General features: G+C 58.0%; 1 protein-coding gene across 9 annotated transcripts in view; it reads right to left on the reverse strand.

Moving 5' to 3' along the window:
* Positions 1-1,074: 1,074 nt before the first annotated feature.
* Positions 1,075-18,777, reverse strand: part of EFR3B (EFR3 homolog B) — a 38,949-nt gene continuing 21,246 nt past the window's right edge. For 7 of the 9 annotated variants that reach the window (XM_083831166.1, XM_083831165.1, XM_083831164.1 and 4 more), the window contains 19 exons: positions 18,112-18,233; positions 15,887-16,036; positions 14,562-14,696; positions 14,143-14,221; positions 12,812-12,947; positions 12,136-12,297; positions 11,442-11,553; positions 9,587-9,638; positions 9,185-9,357; positions 8,408-8,483; positions 7,509-7,670; positions 6,971-7,102; positions 6,814-6,881; positions 5,945-6,072; positions 5,485-5,576; positions 4,915-4,963; positions 4,512-4,618; positions 4,269-4,318; positions 1,075-3,982 (listed from right to left, as the gene is read on the reverse strand). In XM_083831166.1, the coding sequence (XP_083687292.1) occupies positions 3,877-3,982; positions 4,269-4,318; positions 4,512-4,618; positions 4,915-4,963; positions 5,485-5,576; positions 5,945-6,072; positions 6,814-6,881; positions 6,971-7,102; positions 7,509-7,670; positions 8,408-8,483; positions 9,185-9,357; positions 9,587-9,638; positions 11,442-11,553; positions 12,136-12,297; positions 12,812-12,947; positions 14,143-14,221; positions 14,562-14,696; positions 15,887-16,036; positions 18,112-18,233 (2,091 nt within the window). In that variant the 3' untranslated portion in view covers positions 1,075-3,876. The remainder of the gene's footprint in view (positions 3,983-4,268; positions 4,319-4,511; positions 4,619-4,914; positions 4,964-5,484; positions 5,577-5,944; positions 6,073-6,813; positions 6,882-6,970; positions 7,103-7,508; positions 7,671-8,407; positions 8,484-9,184; positions 9,358-9,586; positions 9,639-11,441; positions 11,554-12,135; positions 12,298-12,811; positions 12,948-14,142; positions 14,222-14,561; positions 14,697-15,886; positions 16,037-18,111; positions 18,234-18,777) is intronic. The other 2 variants (XM_083831169.1, XM_083831163.1) reach the window with 1 other exon arrangement.

The following is an 18,777-nucleotide window of genomic DNA, read 5'->3' on the forward strand; positions in this document are numbered from 1 at the left end:
GCCAGGTGTCCGTGATGTCTCTGGGGCTGTTTTTTTTGCAGGGGGGTGGAGAAAGTAACTGCAAAGCCAAATCCTGCAGCCAGGGGAAGCAAAGAGGCATGGCTGGGGCCATGGAAGTGTGATTTTGGAAGAGCTGCTGCTGGTGGCAGGCTCGGCCCCAGCTCTGCTGCGCCAGCTCGGGAGTTTCCCTTCACCTGGCCGTGGGCACTGGGTGCGGGGCTGCATTTTGGGTCAGGGTCAGGCTCCCCAAGCGCCCGCACAGCTTCCCCAGGTAAGTCATTAATTGCCCACTGAGTGATAATGCTGAAGACTCCTAGGTATGAAGGAAAGCTGCATCATTTACAAAGTCGTGTCTCTAAATCATTTGCTGATGCACGGAGATGCAACGAAAGCACGGGGCTGGGGATAACAGTTTGGGGCAGAGCCCTCGGGGAGGATAACAGGTTTGCAAACAGTTTCATCGGAAAGCAAACCTCTGCCAAACTGCAGCTGGGGTTCAGAGAAAACTCTTCCTGGTGCCGAGGCGTAACCACGCCAGTGCCCGCTTCTACCCGTGTGCTGAAGTGGTAACGAGAGCGGGGCGCTGTGCGGGGCGCTGTGCGGGGCGCAGCCCCGTCCGTGCTCACAGGGTCGGGGGGAGATTCTCGTTCTTCGCCCCCCTTGGGTGCCCACCAGCCTCTGATCTGCCTTAGGGACATGGTTTAGAGGTGACAGTGTTGGTAGGGGGACGGATCTTGAAGGTCTTTTCCAACCTTAATGATTTTATGACTTTTGCAGCTCGCGAGGGAGCAAAACCAGGGGCAGAGATGAGCCCAGGACCCACATTTTGCTAAACCTTTCCCCACAGACTGCAGGGAGCAGTGGGAAAATGGAGGAAATAATGGGTGATAGGAGGCTACAGGATGCCAGAGATGAAGTATCAGGCCATTTAATTGCAGGGATGTGCTGCAAGAGCAAGATCTAGCACCTGGAACAGGAATAACAAATCCTCACCCTTTCCTCCAGCCCCTAAAGAGGTGGCACCCAGGTGCCGTGAAGGTGCCGACACAGCAGACCCCGTAACAGCAGACCCCGTAAGATGGCAACATCAACATTTATTTGAGGGTGTGTTTGAAAACACCGACAGCCTCGCGGCCCTCTCCCCTCCTGCCCTCGGCTACACACGAAAAAAAAAAACCACAGTGCCCCGAAATACAGAGATGGAAACGCACACATGCACCTAACGGCCAAGTTTATAGAAATATACTTTGTCATCTATACATACACCAGTATCTAAACTAAACGTGACGTACAAACAGGTCACTTACACGGGGGGGTAGGGACATTTACAAGTGGAGCTGGGGGCCTGAAAGGCGATGCTGAGCGCAGCCAGCACCCAGTTTCGGAGGGAGGGAGGAGGGGGGTGCAGCAAAAGGGATCAGCACTGGGAGCGGGGGGACCTCGTGGAAATCCCCCCACCAAGGGTTTGTCCACGGGGTAACATGCAGGCCAGCCTCTGGGAGCCCCAAACGGCACCGGGCCCCCCAGGATGTGCCCAGTACCATCCCCACGGCTCCTCATTTTCGGCCAGGCAGGCTCTAAAGAGCAAACCCTGTGCTCTCCTTCCCCCCTTCTTTGTGTTTCGGAGGGGTTTTCCCCCCAGGCACACAATCTGGGGGTTCATTGCTTTTCCTACTGCATTTTCATCAGGACAGCAATGGAAACAAACCCTCCTCTGCCAAGCAGCTTCTTCGTGTTCCCGCTGACAGCCCCAAAACCTCACCCAGCCAAAATTCAGGCTCCAGGGGGACTGGGCATAATCCAGGGAGCAAAAAGGGACGGGAGTGGGGGACAGAAACATGGGGGGACCCTGAAGAGGGGCAGCGGCAAGGGACAGCCTCGGGCGCTGGGCAGGGTGGCAGAGGCAGAGCCCTGCTGTGAGCGGGGAAGTGCTGCAATCCAGCCCCGGGGACCAAAATACACCCTTTGTTTTTCCTGTCCTCTTAAGCTAGGTCATTTCCTAAACCCGGATTACAGGACGACCACACAAACAAGCACTGACCTCGGGGCAGCCGCAAACTGTATCCGCCACCGAGAAAAAAAAAGAAAAAAAAAAAAAAAAAAGAGACCAGAAAAAAAAAAAAGATGTTAATGTGTAATTACAGCTTAAAATAACTGCCTGAAGATCTGCGGCGAGACGTGGCAGAGAAACGTGGCGTGGCCGAAACGAGGAGCAGGAGGCAGGCAGAGGTGCTGAGGCCACCAGGCACGGGGGGGGGGGCTGCGCTCCCCTGCTGGCCCTGTGCCACGTGCAGCTCCCACGTCTCCAATTTTAGACCCTCCCGCACCTCTCCACGCAGGGAAGTCGGAGGCGGTGTGGCCGGCTGGAAGGAGAGGGGCTGCCCCAGGATCTTATAGCGGTCCTGGTGCAGGAGGCTCCGTGCTTGGCTCAGCCAAAACCTGCCTGACCGCAGCAGAGGCTGCAGGCTGAGTGCACCTGAGCTCACCCTGAGGACAGCTGCAGTGCACCAAGGCTTGGAAGGCATTTGGGAGCAAGATTCACCCTGTAAATTACTCAATACCTCCCTGGCATCCTTTTCTTCCCCATCCCTACCATCTTCACCTTGCACTTTTAGTTCAGTAGGAGCCAAAAGGATCCCAAATTCTCCCAAGAGGGTATTTTCTATCACACGTCTAAAGAAAAACTCAACAGCCGCATTTCTCCCCAGTCCAAATCCAGAGGTGGGATCCACAGCCCGCCAGGTGCAGGGTCTGAGGGCTGGACCCCATAAAACACCTCTCATTGCAGCCACCTTCCCGCGGCACTCGTGTTCTTCGTGGTTAGGGCTCTGCTGATTTAAGACAGGATTTAATCAAAGGGATTCTGTTAAAAAAAAATAAATCTCTTCTTCAGACAGTAACCCCAAAACTGTGAAATCCCGAACCAAAAATGTGAAAACGGTTGGTTAACGCGTTGATAATCCCAACGTGGTCGCTCCTCATGCCTTGTGCCACGGCTCCAGGTACCCCACTGCACGCACGCTGCCTGCGGGCCGTCAGACTGAGCAACCTGCTGACGACATGGACAAGAAGCACAGCTCTTGTAGACTTCCCCTCCTCAAAAAAAAAAAAAAGAAAAAAAAGGCGTTTTCCCAAATAAAATATGTTTTCAGGTGACCTGGAACCAGCCAGGCTGCTGCGTGCAGCATCTACATCCATGATGGGACAACTGCCACCCTCGTGTCGCACCGGGCACCCCCTCGTCCAGGGCATCAGGGCAGCTTCAAGTGCCCGGGGAATTGCCCCGCACCAGGGCAGCTGCCAGGAAGACGCAGGCTCACAGGCCAGGAGCTGGATTTGGGGACTGTACCCACCCCAGCGACCTGCCTCGAGCACGAGCTCCAGCAGGCTTTGCTTTTACAGCTGCCCCGGGGCACGCTGCGCCCCGCATCCATCCTGCCTTTTACGCTCTCGCGCCCTCCAGCTTCCTCCTGCACCCTCGCCAGGGGCTCTCGATGTGGCTGACAGATGACGCGGGGAGGGATTCCCCAAGGAACAGGTTTGCTTTTTGCCGGGAGGATGTACGTGCCCAATGCTGCCCACCAGGAGCCAGACCCTCTCCTCTCTCCTCCCCGAAACCAAAACCGGAGAGGGAGGTCAGAGCAACGACACCTCCCCGGCACCTCCTGCCGCAAAACGTGGCTGCAGAGGGTCACGGAAGAAAGTACGGGAGACAGGTCTGTGGTGCCAACGAATCTTGGGGTAGCCTCAGTGTCCGTGTCCCTATCTGTCACATGCACGAGGACGCAGTCCCCACGGGGCCGGCGGTCTCTCCCCCAAGAGGTCCTTCGGCACAGGCTGCGCGGGGGCGGCTCCGTCCTAGCAGCACAGCCACCCTCAGTACACGCACAGGTCCGGGAACTTCATCTCATACACCGGGATGGAGTGGTTTTGGGGCTGGCCGTAGGCAGCTGTGATGGTGCCCGATGGGCTCGGTGGTGGCCTGAAAGAGGAGAGAGGGAGGGAAGCGTTTTACAGAGTTGTTTTATAAAAAACTAAAGCCTGCTGCAAAAAAACATGCATCTTACACCGCTACAAACCTTCCCAGTGCCCCAATAGCTCAGGGGAATTGCAGCAAACAAACCAGAAGCTACTCCCAGCAACCCTGTGCCACCAGAGACACCCCAGTCCCGGGCCAGCACCCACTCCCAGCACCCTGCGAGCACCACGAGCGGGATGCTCAGCTAGCGGTGCTCAGCACGGCGTGCTCGGCCGTCTCCCCAACTCACCGTATGGTGATCTCGAAGATCTGGTTGAGCTTGCTCTGCAGCAGCGTCGCCTGCAACAGACACGGGGGCCGTGTTAGTGCAGCTGCACCCCAGGGACTGCAGCCCAAGCAGGACAAACACCCCGCCGGCCTTCCCAGAGAAGGAGGAGGGTGGCTTGGCAAAATTCAGAGCTGCGCCGCCACCGTCCACCTCTCCCGGGGGGAGCAGATTGTGGGGGTTTAGAGAGCCACGGCCCCGACTCACCCGGGCGCCACAGTGAGCAGCGATCTCCTCGAACGGGGCTTTCTGAAATTTCTCCACCACTTGTCGCCTCCGCTCTCGCTCCTGCTCCTCCACGGCGACGCTGTCTACTGAAGCAGAGGGAAGATGGCTCTCAGGTGCTCCCCCCCGCCCCAGCACGGGCCCCCCACGCCGCACCCCCACCTCCCCAGCAGGCAGGGCAGATGTGGGCATCCCTAGAAAGCTGAGGATGGGTCTTTAGGGACACCCCAAGGCCAAGGAGATGGAGCTGCCTGGCCACCCTACAACCTGGGTGTAATGCTGCTGTGGCAACGCACCGTGGATCCACGGTGTACGCACCCAGAGGGGTGACTGTACCCACGCACCACCCACAAAACACGTCGGCCTCCACCTCTCCCTCACTTACCTATTGCCTTCTTCAGCGTCTCATACGTGATCTCTTCTGCTGGTGCTCTCTAAAGGGAGGGGAAAAGCAGAGGAGGCTCAGTACACAGCACAGGACACTGTTTGGGGATCACAGCATCCCAGAACCAGTGCCAGGGGCTGCATCCTTGCACCAAAACACAGCCCGTCCTTAAAGAACAGGGATCTCTTTCCCGACAACCTGTACTTTTTAAGTGCTTTTTCAGGCTAGACTACCCTGGCTTTACATCTCCCATGGCTAAGAAATACACATTCCAAGAAAATAAAGATCTGACACCCAAAAAGCAGTGTGAGACCCTTCCTGCTGTGCAGCTCCCCTTGCACGCTGGGATCCATCAGCACCTGGAGGGGAGCATCAGTGGGAGACGGGGATTTTCTGCCCCCCGCTTGCTGCCAGACATACCAGGGCTGAGTTATACACCCCTGTGCTCACAGCCAGCCAAACACGCAGCCAAATGAAGAATTACAACCCAGCTGCACACTGCCAGGCTGCCAAAAGCTCACAGCACCAAAGGAATGACGCAGTTTCTACACGCCTGGCGTATCACGGTACCTGCTCTCGCTCAGGACTGTTTCTCGACTCCACCTCGACCTGTAGGGAAATGGTCTCACCGATGCTCTTCCTCTTGGACAGGCGGTCTTCATCTGGGGAGGAAGTAAATGGACAGAAGAGCTAATTGCAGCCACCCCAGCACCCCCGGACGTACCTTGTGTCCCATCCCCAGGGTAGCAGCCAGTCTGCTCAGGTTTCCCCCAAATTCACCCAGCCCAGCAGCACCAAGCCAAGCCCAGCGGGCTTCGTGGCTCCACCAGTCCAGCCTGCCATGCATTTGGCAACCCCAGAAAGCTCCCACCTGACAGTTTTGTCTCTCATTTTCCCCAAAACGGCACCTCTGAGGGAAGGCAGACCAAACACCAGGCCCACGTGCAGCACAAGAACTTCACATCCCCATTGCTGTGCAGAACGGGGGACTGGTTTCCTGCCCCCTGGTCCTCCTGTACCCAGCACGTACCTGTCAGCTGGGGGACGTAGGGTGTGCTGAGGCGGTCCGAGTTGTAGCCGCTGCCCCCCAGCACCTCACTGATCTTGCTCTGCCAAAAGAAGACCTCCGGGCCCAGGCGGTCGAGGCTCTTGCTCAGCCTACAGGGATGGGAAAAAAAAAAACAACAAAAAGCAGGGGAGATGGCAGCACTTCTGCTCAGGGAACAGCACCAGGAAGGAGGGGGCTTCCAGCTCCTTTCAGTGAGAAACAGTGGGCTCATGTGGCTCTGCTTAGTGCCACCACAGCTGGACACGTCACGGTATCTCTGGACTCACCGGTACAAAGCCAGGGAGTACCAGAAGCGCCCTTGACCCATCACGACAGACACAGACGTGCTCAACAGCAGAGCACCACCCCAAAGTAGGGAATGCCTTGAGACAACAGCGGCACTCAGCGGGGCAGTTTCTCCGTAATGGACCTCACCACCAAACGTGAGGGATGCAAAGTGTGCCGAGGCTGTCCCAGCAGGAGTGGGACAGCCCAAGCAGCCTCGGCCCCAGGACGATCAGCATGCAGTAGGTGTCTTTGAAATGGTGGCACACCGTCCTGCCCCCTGAGCAGGGAAAGGGATCAGCCAGCGGAGCCAATCCCGGTGTATGGCCAGCTGTGAGCACTGGCTTTGGCAGCTGGACCCTTCCCTGACTGCGTGGGGTCCTCCTCATATCAAAAAATAGGATGAAGAACACGATGTCCTTCCCACCGTGCCATCCCCGGATGGGAAAGGAAGACAAGCAGAGGCACACCAAGGGTTGATCGACTCTACCACCCATGCTCCTACAGACGCCGAGTCCTCAGGATCAGCTAGCAGGGAAGAGGGTGTTCCCAGAGGAGGCTCTCACCTGGGCCTCTCCACGAACACATCCTCAGGGAGCAGATAGGGAGCCTCCTTCTGCCGCATCTGGATGACCTGCAGAAGGCAAGCAAGGAACCAAGCTCAAACCTCGCAGGTGCCAGGGGGGCTGCGGCAGACAAGGCATCAGCCCGAGCCCTTCACACCTCGTGGATGTGCTGGCAGAAGGTGGGCACGGTGATGAGCTGGCTGATGAGGTTCAGGTAAGCTGCTCCGAGGGCAAAGAGCGCGCAGCGGTTGTACGCCGTCAGGTTGTCTTCGTTGATCTGGGCCATCTCCTGCAGCAGAGACACAGCGCCGTGAGACGGGGACAGGCAAGGTCCCGGGGGCGGTCCCCATCCACCTCCCAGCACCACCGCCCTGCAAACATCCCAGCTTTTGGAGCAGGGGCTGGGGCGTTGCAGAAGCTGGCAAGCTGACTAGGATCAACCCCTGCAAGTGCAGATCTGATCCCACTGTGGCAGAAGAAGCCAAGAGCGGGTGAGGAGCTTACACCCCCCTTGCTCAGAGACCCCAGCTCCAAAATAAACCCTTCTCCCTTCAGTTCCTCCGTTGCCTCTTCCCAAGTATAGCCCACATCTGGAGAGATTACGTCTGGAGGGGACAAGGCTGGGTAAGACGCTGGGGAAGGAGCATCCTGGCCCACCCAGCACCAGCAGCGCACCCAGCTTCCCATCTGCCCACCTGCACCGCCAGCACCAGGCGGATGAGGTCCACCACAACCTCCTCGTTAGCCAGCTCGATGCTGATGAGCATCAGCATGCTGTAGAGAGCCTCGTAGTGAGCCTGCACGTTGCTCTCCTCCTTGCATATCAGGTAGATGTGCCGGTAGAGCTGCTGGCCATGCTGTTGGGAGACGGAGGGACACGGTCACCTACTGAGCACCCCCTGCAAGCAACGCTTCCATCGACACAAAGAAAGAAAAGCAGCAGGGCCCAGCAAAGGGGCCACCATCCACGCATGATCCAGAGCTCCTCGGATCACCAAGCAGATGAAGAAAGCCCCAGGAGAGGGAGCTGTGACTACCAGGTGGTGTTTTACCATCTGCTGCTCTTCCTGACAAGGAGGAGGCACCAGCAGGGCTGAGAGCAGCGGCTGGGGCAGGCGAACGGTGCTCGTAGCACCAAGCCCTGTCGCAAGGGAAACGCAGCTCTTCTGAGCCCAGGGGCTGCGCTGCTGCTCCCTGGCGTGCAGGCTAATAAACCGACCCTCTCTCGGCCTGAAGTTAGTTCCAGAGGGGTTTAAAACATTTTCGGGCATGGTACAAAGTTGGGAGTAATAAAAATAATAATAATAAATAAATAAAAAAACGTGGAACTTTGAAAATCACTTGATAAGCAGCATTTGGGACACCAGTACATCCTGAGGTAGTCATTCCTCGGGGCAAATAGCAGATTTAGAGGTCTACAAAGGCCCACGGGCGAAGCACTGATAAAAACTGAATCCCACTGGCTTTTCCCGAGGCTATCCCCAGGTTTAGTGGCCTCATGGGACCCCAGGTCTCCAGAGTACCTTGGGGAAACCGAGACACTGTTCCCACACGGGTCTGCGTAAGGACAGCTCGACCCAGACCCTGACACTACCTTCTTCATGAAGACAGTATCCTGGCGCGAGCATTTCTCCACCTTCAGCTTCAGGACTGAGATGTCGCTGATGGTGCTGCAAGGAAAGGGAAGGGAAAACTCAGACAGGAGGAGGACGCATGATTCCCACACGCCTGCAGAGCTCTGGCCAGGAACGAGCCCTCTGGGAGGAACCAAGGGTGGGGAAGCTGAAGGGTGGCTTCAAAACCCGTGTGAGCAATTCGGATATTGAAGAGAGCCAAACCACTACAGGATTTCAAGGCAGTGGCACTCAGGAACACAAAGGCAAGTTGACGAAGCAGCATGCACGCGGGCTACTTTAGCAGGACCACCGCAAACCCCATGGAGATATTTCCATGTGAGATTAGTCACCTTCTTTAGCTTCATTCCTCTCCAGAGTAAGGCTAGCTAAATGCAGCGCAGCGACACCAGCGCCCAGCAGGGCTATCTGTGGGGATGCAATGCAGTCGATGAACCCCCTCGAGGATATCACTGCTCCTGCAAATCCTCCTGGTACCAGTCTGCCTAACTATGGTTACGTCCAGCAGCGTGGTCCCACACCCCTCTGGGCACAGAGAGGCCCCCGCACCCCTCTGGCTCCCGGCAGACCGTTCCTCTGCAGCATTAAACCACCCCAGAACTGGCACCCGATTTAATAACAACCCTTCCAGCAGCTCCCAAGCCTGCCAGCACCCTCAGCCCGGCAGATCTCCCTCCCAAAGCCTGCTCTGTGGGGTCTGCGGGTCCCAGCCCCGCCGGGGAGCCCCGGGCACGTACCTGATGGTGGCAAATTTCTGCCGGTTGCCGTGGCGATCGATGAAGCTGATGAGGATCTCGAGGACAAAGAGGCGTATCTCGGCATCCTCCATGAGGGCTGAGGAGAGCAGCCTGTCCAGGAAGGCGCTGGGAAGCGCCGTGAGCATGTTACTGCACTGGAAGCCCACGGAGACCTGCAGGCATCAATGAAAAAGGAAGGCAACGTGAAAGCGCCGCTTAGGGGATAAAACACAGCAATAAAGAGGGGATGCAGGCAGAGAAACTTAAGTACAGTTTGAGCTCTTCCTAAACTGCTCAAGGGGAGAGAGCTGCTGAGCTCAGGGCCCCCACAGCAGCAGGTGCCTTTGGTCACAAGCCTTGAAGGGGCTGGACACTCCTGCAGGGACAGCGACACCTCCATACCTGCAGCAGGGACTTCAGGAGCATGATCTGCGTCAGCCGGTTTCGGTTCTCCCTGCCGGGGAGAAAAGAAAGAAATGGTAGAACCCGGGTGAAAACAAAACAACCCTCCTCCCACATCCCCAAAGAACAGAGAGGCCTCAAAGGGCAGGAGCAGTGTCCTGGGAGTCACCGCTGCACACAGCCGTGCTGTGGAAGTCCCCAGAAAATGAGGGTTTACCAGCCAGTAAAAAGGCAGCCGAAGGAAGGATGAACACGAAAGAATTCATCCCAGCTCAGGTACCAGAAACAAGCAGGCACAAAGCGAGCTCAGGATGACGAACCGCTCCGCACGCGCCTGTCCCACCGGCAGCTCCCGAGGGATGCCAGGCACCAGATCTGAACAGGTCCCTCGCTTTAAGCTGCTGAAGAGTGGCAAGATGAAGCCCAGCCCTTCCTGTACCTTTGCTTCTCGCTCCCATCTCTCTTCTTGCAAAGCCACCGTGCACCACGTTTACACTTTGGGGACGTATAACTTTTTTTTTTTTTTTAATGCAAAGAGAAGAAATCTTGAATTCTTTACTGTCTGAACTCAATCCTTCCTAGCCTTCTGCTGGAAGAAAGGGACGCATGGAGCTCCGGAGGCATTTCCAGACTGTCCCATCACCAAAACCCACAGCCTACCCCTGCCTACCACCGCCCTGGGACTAGGCTACACCCCAAGTGGCAGCATTCCCCGAGGCCGAACCGTAGGCTGCAGCTCCTCTGCAAGCTGCTGGTCGGGGTTCAGTCAGACATCCATAGCAAGCACCATCCTTCGCATCTCGTGGGATTCAGAAATTCTCCTGGAGGAAGCTCGTGAGCAGCGACAAACAGCCTGGCGTGGCCATGCCAGCACTGAGAAGTGGCTGGTGAATGGCATCAAGGGGCCACGAGCCTGATCCTGCTGCTGCAGAGAGAGCTGCTGAACAGCCCGGGGAGCCCAGCACGTCTCTCACGACATGAATCAGGATCGAACCAGGAATTACCCCCACGTGAGCGAGGAGCAGAGCACGTCTCCTATCAGCCCAAGCCTCTCTCCCACCAGAAACAAGTGGGAAGAGCCTGACCACACTTCGAGGACAAATATAGCATGAAAATCTGTTCGCTCTTTACCTCCACGTTTCAGCGCTGATACCCTCGCTCCAAATAGCTCTCAGACTCGGTTCCAGCACTTCTCAAGGTATTATGTTGTTTGGGTGTTTTCCTTTCCCTCTCTTCCCCCGCAGCCGGGTTTACACACCGCCTACCGCTCAGTGGCAATAAAAGCCTGGAGGCAGCTCGGAGGGGCCAAACACGGGGTGGGGAGGCAGCAGGGAGCAGCTGGTCCCACAAAGCCATAAGCTTCTCAAAAACATAAGCTTCTCAGAAGCCAGCGGCCGCCTTGCTGCCCTAAGCATCCCATCTGAAGTCACTCCCCTGAATTTTATTCTTTCTTCCCTGCTAATTTGGGACGGCACCCCCAGGACTAAGCTCCTCACCCGAATCCTTCAGGTACCCGAAGGAAAGCGGAGTTCAGCTGCAGCATCACTGCCTGTAAATACCTTTCCCCCTTAATGCTCCAGTGTTTCTAAGGACCCCAAAACCTTGTAATCATGGCTGCAGCAGACGGCAAAGCATTTTCAACAAGGATCTCACGTTCCTCAACCTCCCTTGGCGGAAGCTGTTGATGTTCAGACTTTCCAATAATGCACCCACATCCCACCCTGTCCCCAAAGGTGGGAAGTTTCAGGAGCTCCCCAGCACTTCCAGCCCCACGTTTTTGCTTCCAGGCATGGGACAGAGCAAGGAGAGCAGGGCAGGGGAAAGGAAGAGGAGGGAGGAAGGCATCCGTTCTCACCCAGCTTTGCCAGCCTCGATGGACTGCTGCGAGGACGGCAACGGCACCTTGTTCATGATGAAGACCATCACCTCGGACTGCTGGTACGTGGGCAGCGTGCTGGCGAAGGACCCTGCGGGGACAAGGGCACGCTGGCAACTTGTGAGCCACAGCCCACCACCCGCAGGACCTGCCGCCCTGAAAGTACCAGGGCTGTGGGGTCTGCCATCCCACCCTGCTCCGATCCAGCCCTCGGCCAGGCTGGGATAGGAGAAGGCCTCCCCGGCTCTGGTCCCTGCAGGCAGCTTTTCCTCCAGGATGATTCAAAACCCATCCGAACGCCTCCCGTGAGGAACAGCCCCAGGCTCAGGCAGGGCGAGGTTGAGAGAAGCCAAGCCCTGCCTCCAACCCCTCTTTTTTGGGTACATCCCCACCCTCACCAGCTCCCGCAGGCTCTACCTGCCCTCTCCTCCTCCTCTCCTTCCTTCCTCAGGGTCTCCTACCCGGGGAGAAGCTCAGCTTTGCCCGCACGCAGCAGCTCTGCCGGGGATCGCTGGGGTTGCGATGCCACCTGGCGATAACCCCCCGCCACGCAAGGGAGAAACTCCCACTTCCCATCGCTGCTTTTAGGACGAGGGTGATTTTGTTTCACACCCTGAGATGCAGAAGGCAGAAACCTCCCACGCGGGGGGCCACGCGCTGCAGGACACCCCACCTATGGTTTTAATGACGGCCTCCTGGAACATCCTCTCCTCGTGCTCCTTGATGATCTTGGCGCTGACGCCCGCGGCGCAGTCGTAGCTCCCCGTCAGCGCGTAGTCGATGCTGAGCCGCAGCTGCCTCAGCAGGGTGTTAAACACCTCCAGCACCGTGGGACCTGCGAAAGCCACAGGGGAGAGATGGGGGAGCTGTGCCAGAAGAGAGCCGTGCTTCTTCCCAGGGAGCTGGAGCCCGTAGTTTCCCTAAGGATGGCGTGGTTCATGCCTCCTATTACCCCATAAACTGACTGAAAACCCTTCTGGCCACACGTGCAGTAAGTTTTAAACCCACCAGTCAAGACAGGAGAGAAGCAGACTTCTAGGGGCAACATCAGCTTGGTGTATTCGGAGTGAGCCCCAGAAAAAGAGCCCTGAAAATCCCTTTGCCCCCCTGCGTGGAGGCGAGGGCTGGCATCGCACTCAGCCATCTAAAGCCAGCCGTATGTGGGTGTCGTGCTCGGGTGCGCTGAAATGGCACCCAACGGATCCCCAGCTCTCCTCGACGCTCCGGACCAGATCCCCCAAGCACCGGCTCACACCTGGGAGCACACCAAACCTCCAGCAGCTCTTCACATCTCCCACCGAAATATACGGGCAGCAGGATGGACGGAGAGGACGGATCCGTGCACCTACCTACAGATCCGGAGGCTGCAATCACCGCTGCCTCCGAGAGGACCTCCACGATGCCCGCGCGCACGGTGGCCGCGCTCTTGCTGTTGGCGTCCAGGTGCCCCAGAAGCTGCTGGATCACAAGGTGGGAGTGCTGCGGCTGGAAGGAGAGCGGGAACGTCAGCGCAGGTGCCACGTGCACGAGGCGGTGACCCTCTTCTGGGACCCACGCAGCCACCGAGGACAAATCCTGCACACGTGCCCAGCTGTGCCGAGTCCCTCGCTCTTTCCAGCATAGCTCCAGATGCAGAACAAGAGGGCACCCAGAGGAAGGCTGTTTTACGAGAGCTCGGAGCAATCTGCACAGGGAAAAATGTTCTGAAGAGCTGTTGAGATCTAAGGACATTGTGAAGATTAATCCTGGGGATTTCAGGGAGAAGGGTCCCGCTGAGTTATTGCGACCCTACACCTCCAGTACGCATTAACAGGATTTTATAAAATCTAGCAGTGCTGTAAAGGATTTGGGGCAATTTACAGGATTAGAAACATGAAACGGGAGTTGGGGATGGTGACGTGCTCGTCAGAGCACTGGTTCTCCAAGCAGAGCTGTGGTTTGGCCGAGTCCAAAAGCAAAGCAAACTGCCAAGGGGGTGAAGTGGGGCAGCGGGTCCGGGGCAGCCCCAGCACCATGGGGAGTCAGCAGCACTGTACCCATCATCACACAGGGACCCACGCGTGGAAGAAGAAAGGACGGGCCATTTTCCTTCACTTTGGGGGTTACCTAAATGGCATTTCCATGGCCAGGGCTCCCGGTGAAAAGGGGAAGAGTCTGGCAGGGCCTGTCCCTGTCTAAGGACTTTCCACCCCTCCTTTTCTGCAGGGACGGGGGAGCTTGGGTTAAATTCCCACAGCAGCGATGTGGAAAGGGGCAGCTTCCCACCAAAGCCAGGCCGCTTCCTTCGGAGCGTTTCACAGCCTGCTGCCAACCCGCCTGATTCAGCAGGGCTTTGCTTTCTGCTGAGAGGGAGGCGGGCGCTGCCGGGACTGAGATACGGGCTCCAGGCACAGCACCCTAAAACGCACCCAGGTGGCACAAAGCGAGGCTAAGGAGCATCAGACCTTTATCTGCAGGGCCCCCAGCCCGCCCTGCCACGCAGCCCAGTGGCTGCACCGTCTGCAGCCTGTTTTGGGGCACGTTCAGGGGCTGAGCCCATCGCAAGTGCTCGGTCTCGGCGCTGTCGGGATGCAGCAATGCGGCAGCTGCTCTGACTCAGCCCAGCCCCGGGTGCTCCCGGGCACGCACGCGCGTCCCCAGCCCGCGCCGCTGGCCACAGCCGCCCCCCCCAGCTCCCCACCTGGATCGAGTACATGATGATCCTGAAGCAGCGGGTGGCAAAGATCTTCGGCTCCCAGAGCGAGTGGTTATCCAGGTGGCTGGGGAGAGATGGAAAACGAGGGGACGGTGACTGCAGGTCCCCCGAAGCACGCAGTGCTGCAAAGCTGCCCCAGGAGCCAGGGACAGCCAGGAGCAGCAGGGAGCAGGCGATGCGGGTGAGAGCAGGGACACAAACTGCTCTCTGAAGCGACTTTTCTCAGCAACAGGTATCTATCCAGTGCCACCTTCCCCAACGCATCCAAAAAGGAGAGCTCAGCCTGCAACCCGGTCACCGTCTCCAGCACCGTGCCGGAGGAGCACGTGCCTTCATCCCACCTCCGGCCCTCGTCGGCTGCTTCTCCGTGCCCTTGTGCCGAAAAGGAAGGACGCCCAACTTACATGAGGACGGGTTTGATGGCGTTCTTGATGTTGCCGTACGCCGCCCGGCCCAGCAGCTCCCGCAGGCACCTCTCCGCCAGCTCCGTGGGACTCTCCTTCTCCTTCTCAGTGGCTTGCAGCGGCGAGGGGGAGCGGCTGTGAAAGCAGAGGAGGGCGATGAGAGTGGATCTGAGCGTGCAGCAGCAGCGGGGGAGAAGAGGCACGGAGCCCAGATGGGAGGGGATGCAGCAAAACAGTCGTGGCATCTGCCTCTAGCCCCTGCTGCCACGGGCTACCCCTCGCGCAGCGGCAGCCACACGTCACCCCGCCAGGAAGGTGGCGTAGCTCCATCACGGCACAGCCCAGGCACAAATTGCTGCTGGATTTGGGCCAGATCAGCAGGCAGCGCAGGTGCACGGATCGCAGGGCAGGGGGATGTGCTGGGATGGCCCCCTTCCCTGCAGGAACGGCCCCCCACGTCCCCGGGACTGGAAGGAGACTCAGTTCTCAGCGCTGGCGGGGGGGAAGGACGTTATCAGTGAGGACGCAGGGCACAGTGTCCTCCCAGGGGGGGACACAACCTCCCAGAGGAGGAAGAACACAGCAGTCGGCGTGGCACAGCACAAGTCGCGCTGAACACGCACACCCCGGAGGCGATTTTCACGCTGGGGCTGTGTGGCATCGCAGGGACACAGCAAACGCCTTTTTTCCGCTTCAGTGCTTCAGTTTACAAGAAAAAGGGGGGTTGCATCCGGCCCAAAGCCATCTTCCCAGGACTGATACATCTCTCCTAACCTTCAAAAGGAAAATCCCAGGAGAAATTCGTGCCTGCTTCCCCACTCTGTGCTTCTCAGCTGAACAATTCCCCTCCAGACACCCAGCTGGTGGCGAGCAGGCAGCCAGCAGGGGGTTATGCCGGCAGAACGGAGGGCCAGGGAGCAGAGCCCTGTTTCAGCTCCTCGCATTCCTCTTGCCTGGCTTTAACCTAATTGCTTCGGTAGCATTTAAGCACAAATCCTCGCAGGGCTCAGCCCACCGAGCAGGCAGCTCAGAGCCTTCGCAAACAGAGCGCGTCCTAACTGCAGGGACGGTGCTGAGAGCTCTCCTCCAGAGGTACCATGCTGCCCTGCAGTGGCTGAGACAGCAATAACCTTCCCGGCAGCAGGTAACAGGCAGGGCTCCTGCCATCTGCATCACCCTTCAGCAAGGACGCTCACAGGGCTTCCCCTCTGACCACCAGAGGCCTTTTTCACACGAGGTGCAGGCACGAAGCAGCCCACGACGTCCCCCCCCCCCCCGCAAAACCTGGCTGAAAGCAGCCCCGAAGCCGCCGGCAGAGCCCTCACCTCTCAGCCTCCTCCACGTGCTGCAAGTTGAAGAGCAGCGAGGGCACGATTTTGTCCATGTGCTGCGGGTCCCAGATGTTGGCTTGAAGCTCGTCGTTCACCGTCTTCCTCACCACCCCTTGCAGGCCTTTAATGCCAGACATCCGGATCCTGGGGAAAAAAAAAAATCGACATCAGAATATTATCTATCTATATACGTAGGTAGAACTTTACATTTCTATACGTACGTATATATACATGGGTGAAATTGTACAAGAAGTTGGAGAGAAGGCGCTGATTCTGCCCCACAGGAGGGGTTCACACTGACATTTCCCCAGTTCTCAGCTGTGGGCCTGGTACACCCCAGGGATATCACTCTGCCCTCCATCCACAGAGGCTCGGCTTTCTACAAGCCGACAGATCCAAGCAGGAAAGGCTCTGAAGCAGCCCAAATCGTTCTGGCAGCAGCAGCCGGCTCCCATCCACAGCCTTTCCTGGGAAGCCCCCGGGCGAGCTGCAGCCACGCGCTAACCGAGATGGAGAGGTGGCGCCAGCAGCCCGGCCTCTGACGAGGGATGGTTTTGGCCCCGGTATGCACGGAGGGTTTTTTGTTGCTTCCTCTGTTCCCAGTAACCACACCACACCCACAGGGATGCTGGATACCAGGAAACCTCGATGTGCTTTGGACACCTGTGTCTTTTCTGGGTCCAGAGCTCCTGACTCTGCTCTAATCGAAGCCATCAATAAAAATCTCCCTACGCAGCTAAGTCTGAAACCAGCCCCTCAAAACCCAATGCTAATGCCTAAAGAAGATAGCGTGTGCTGATCTGCAGAAATAAACGCGTTGAATAACCTGCTCTGAGGTCTCCCTATCTCATTTTGCAGACCCGGTCAAGGCAACAATCTGCCCACGACACTACTCTTGAAGAAGGGCCACCGAGCAGGAGCAGGGTCACGGGAACGCCGAGCCCTCCTTTTTAATTACAGGAGAGGCAGAATTTCTTCCAGTCTCCGACACAGCGTCAGCAGGGCCCTAAAAGTCAATTGGAAATAACGAGCCTCTGGCATCACTGATTAAGGAAAAGAAGCTACCTGCAAGTCTGCAGCGGTGACGGGAGGCTGGAAGTCCCCGGAGAGGAGCAGCAAACCTCAAGGGTTCAGGGTTTCAAACCTCAGGGGCTCACCCCTCCGGAAGGCGACCGGTCCCTGGTACCGCAGCTCCAGGAACGGCACCAGCACAGCACCAGGCTGTGCAGAAACGCTGCCTGACACCCAGGCTCCGCTTAAAAATTGCCCCTGGCAGCAGCCACCTCCTCTGCACAGGCTCCCAGCAGCAGCCACGGGTGCTGTGCCATCAGCGCCTCGCGGGGAGGCACACGGCCATTTCAAGTGCCGGGTCTTTTTAAACACGCCGCCGCGAGCCCTGGCTCTGGCAGCAGTAAACAACATTAATCTGTCTGCTTTCGTCCTAATTAATCCCCTCAGGGCACGTTTCCCATCGCAGCAAAGCCTGTCGGTGCTCAGCGCTGTCTAGAGACACGGCCACCTTTAAAGGTGGAAAATAACAGCCCGCAGCTGCAGGAGGCACTTTCTGAACGTGCAATTGTTCTATTAATACTGGGCTTCTCCCCAGCATCACCACCTTTCGGAACCGGGACCAGGATCGTTTCCTTGCCACCTCCTCTGAGCTCTGGCCCAGCCCCGGAGCAGAGGTGAGAAACGCTTGAGGAGGCGCCGAGGCAGCTCGGGTGGGCAGCCTCCGGGTGCTACCTGCCCACGTTCTGCCCCAAAACAAGAAGTTTCAAGTGTGCTGTGCCCAAGGGCACAACGTTTGTCCCTTGTCGTGTCACTGGCTGTGCTCGGAGCTGGCCCTGCTGTCAGGACAGAAAACGCGAACTGTCTTTTCTCACACGTGCAACGCTGCACACAGCGTCCCACACGGCACCAGAAGCTGGATACGTGCTGCACTGCATTTCCTACGCTTCTGCTTCATCCTCCCGTAGAGCCAGGAGGGCTTAACGTGGGGAAAATAAAGGAGGGGAGAGAAGAGCAGCCGATTTTAAGCCTGAGAGCGCCCAGCTCTGGGGAATCACAGCACCAAGCAACGGGCCCGTGCAGCCTGCATCCAACCTGCTCCCAAAATGAGGCGCTCCTCCAGGAAAGGCAAAGGCTGGGGGCACAGGGAAGCCCCCCGGCGTGCCTGCAGAACCAGGGACACCGCTGCTGGCCCCGCTCGTGGCACTCACTTCGTCCGGATCTCCAGGTCGTCGTGGCTGGAGTGGCACATCTCACTGAAGCGGGAGACAAAGAAGTCATAGCTGCGGTGGTAGGACGGGGTGTCCTCCTCGATGTTGGCAAACTTCACGAACTGGGAGAGGAGAAACAGAGGCTCAGCACAGAGGACACAACAAAGAGAGTCTGAAAACACCTCCCCGGATCAGAGCGGACACGCACCGGGCTCCAGCAGCGCTACAAAGGACCCCGCCGCGGCAGCTCGCGCGTGCTCAGGGCCACAAACCAGCTGCACCCAGGACGTCCCCAAGCAGGAGCGTGTCACGGCACAGCCCCACCGGGCTGCAGCAGCGCTCGGGCCCGGCTCTGGGTGCTGTCAACCCCACCGCGAGCCCCAGCAGAGGGCACGCAGAAGCGCAGCGAGGCCCTGAGTTAAAGACTTCTAACGTGCACGCCGGTAACTGAGAGAGAAATTTGCCCCCGGCTTCTTTCCAGCCTCCCGGCTGGCACAAAAACCTTCCCAAACACGGCCTCGGGGTGAAAACGGCCTGGGAAATGACAAGGAGGAAACAAGCTGCAAGTGGAACCACACCCCAGGTCTGCCCGCAGCACCCGGCAAGCCAAGGTCCCGGCCGTGGCTTCTTTCCAGTCTGGCCGCACCAGCGGGCGTGGAGCTTGCC

This window comes from Anser anser, assembly GCF_964211835.1.
Source record: "Anser anser genome assembly, chromosome: 3".
NCBI lineage: Eukaryota > Metazoa > Chordata > Aves > Anseriformes > Anatidae > Anser > Anser anser.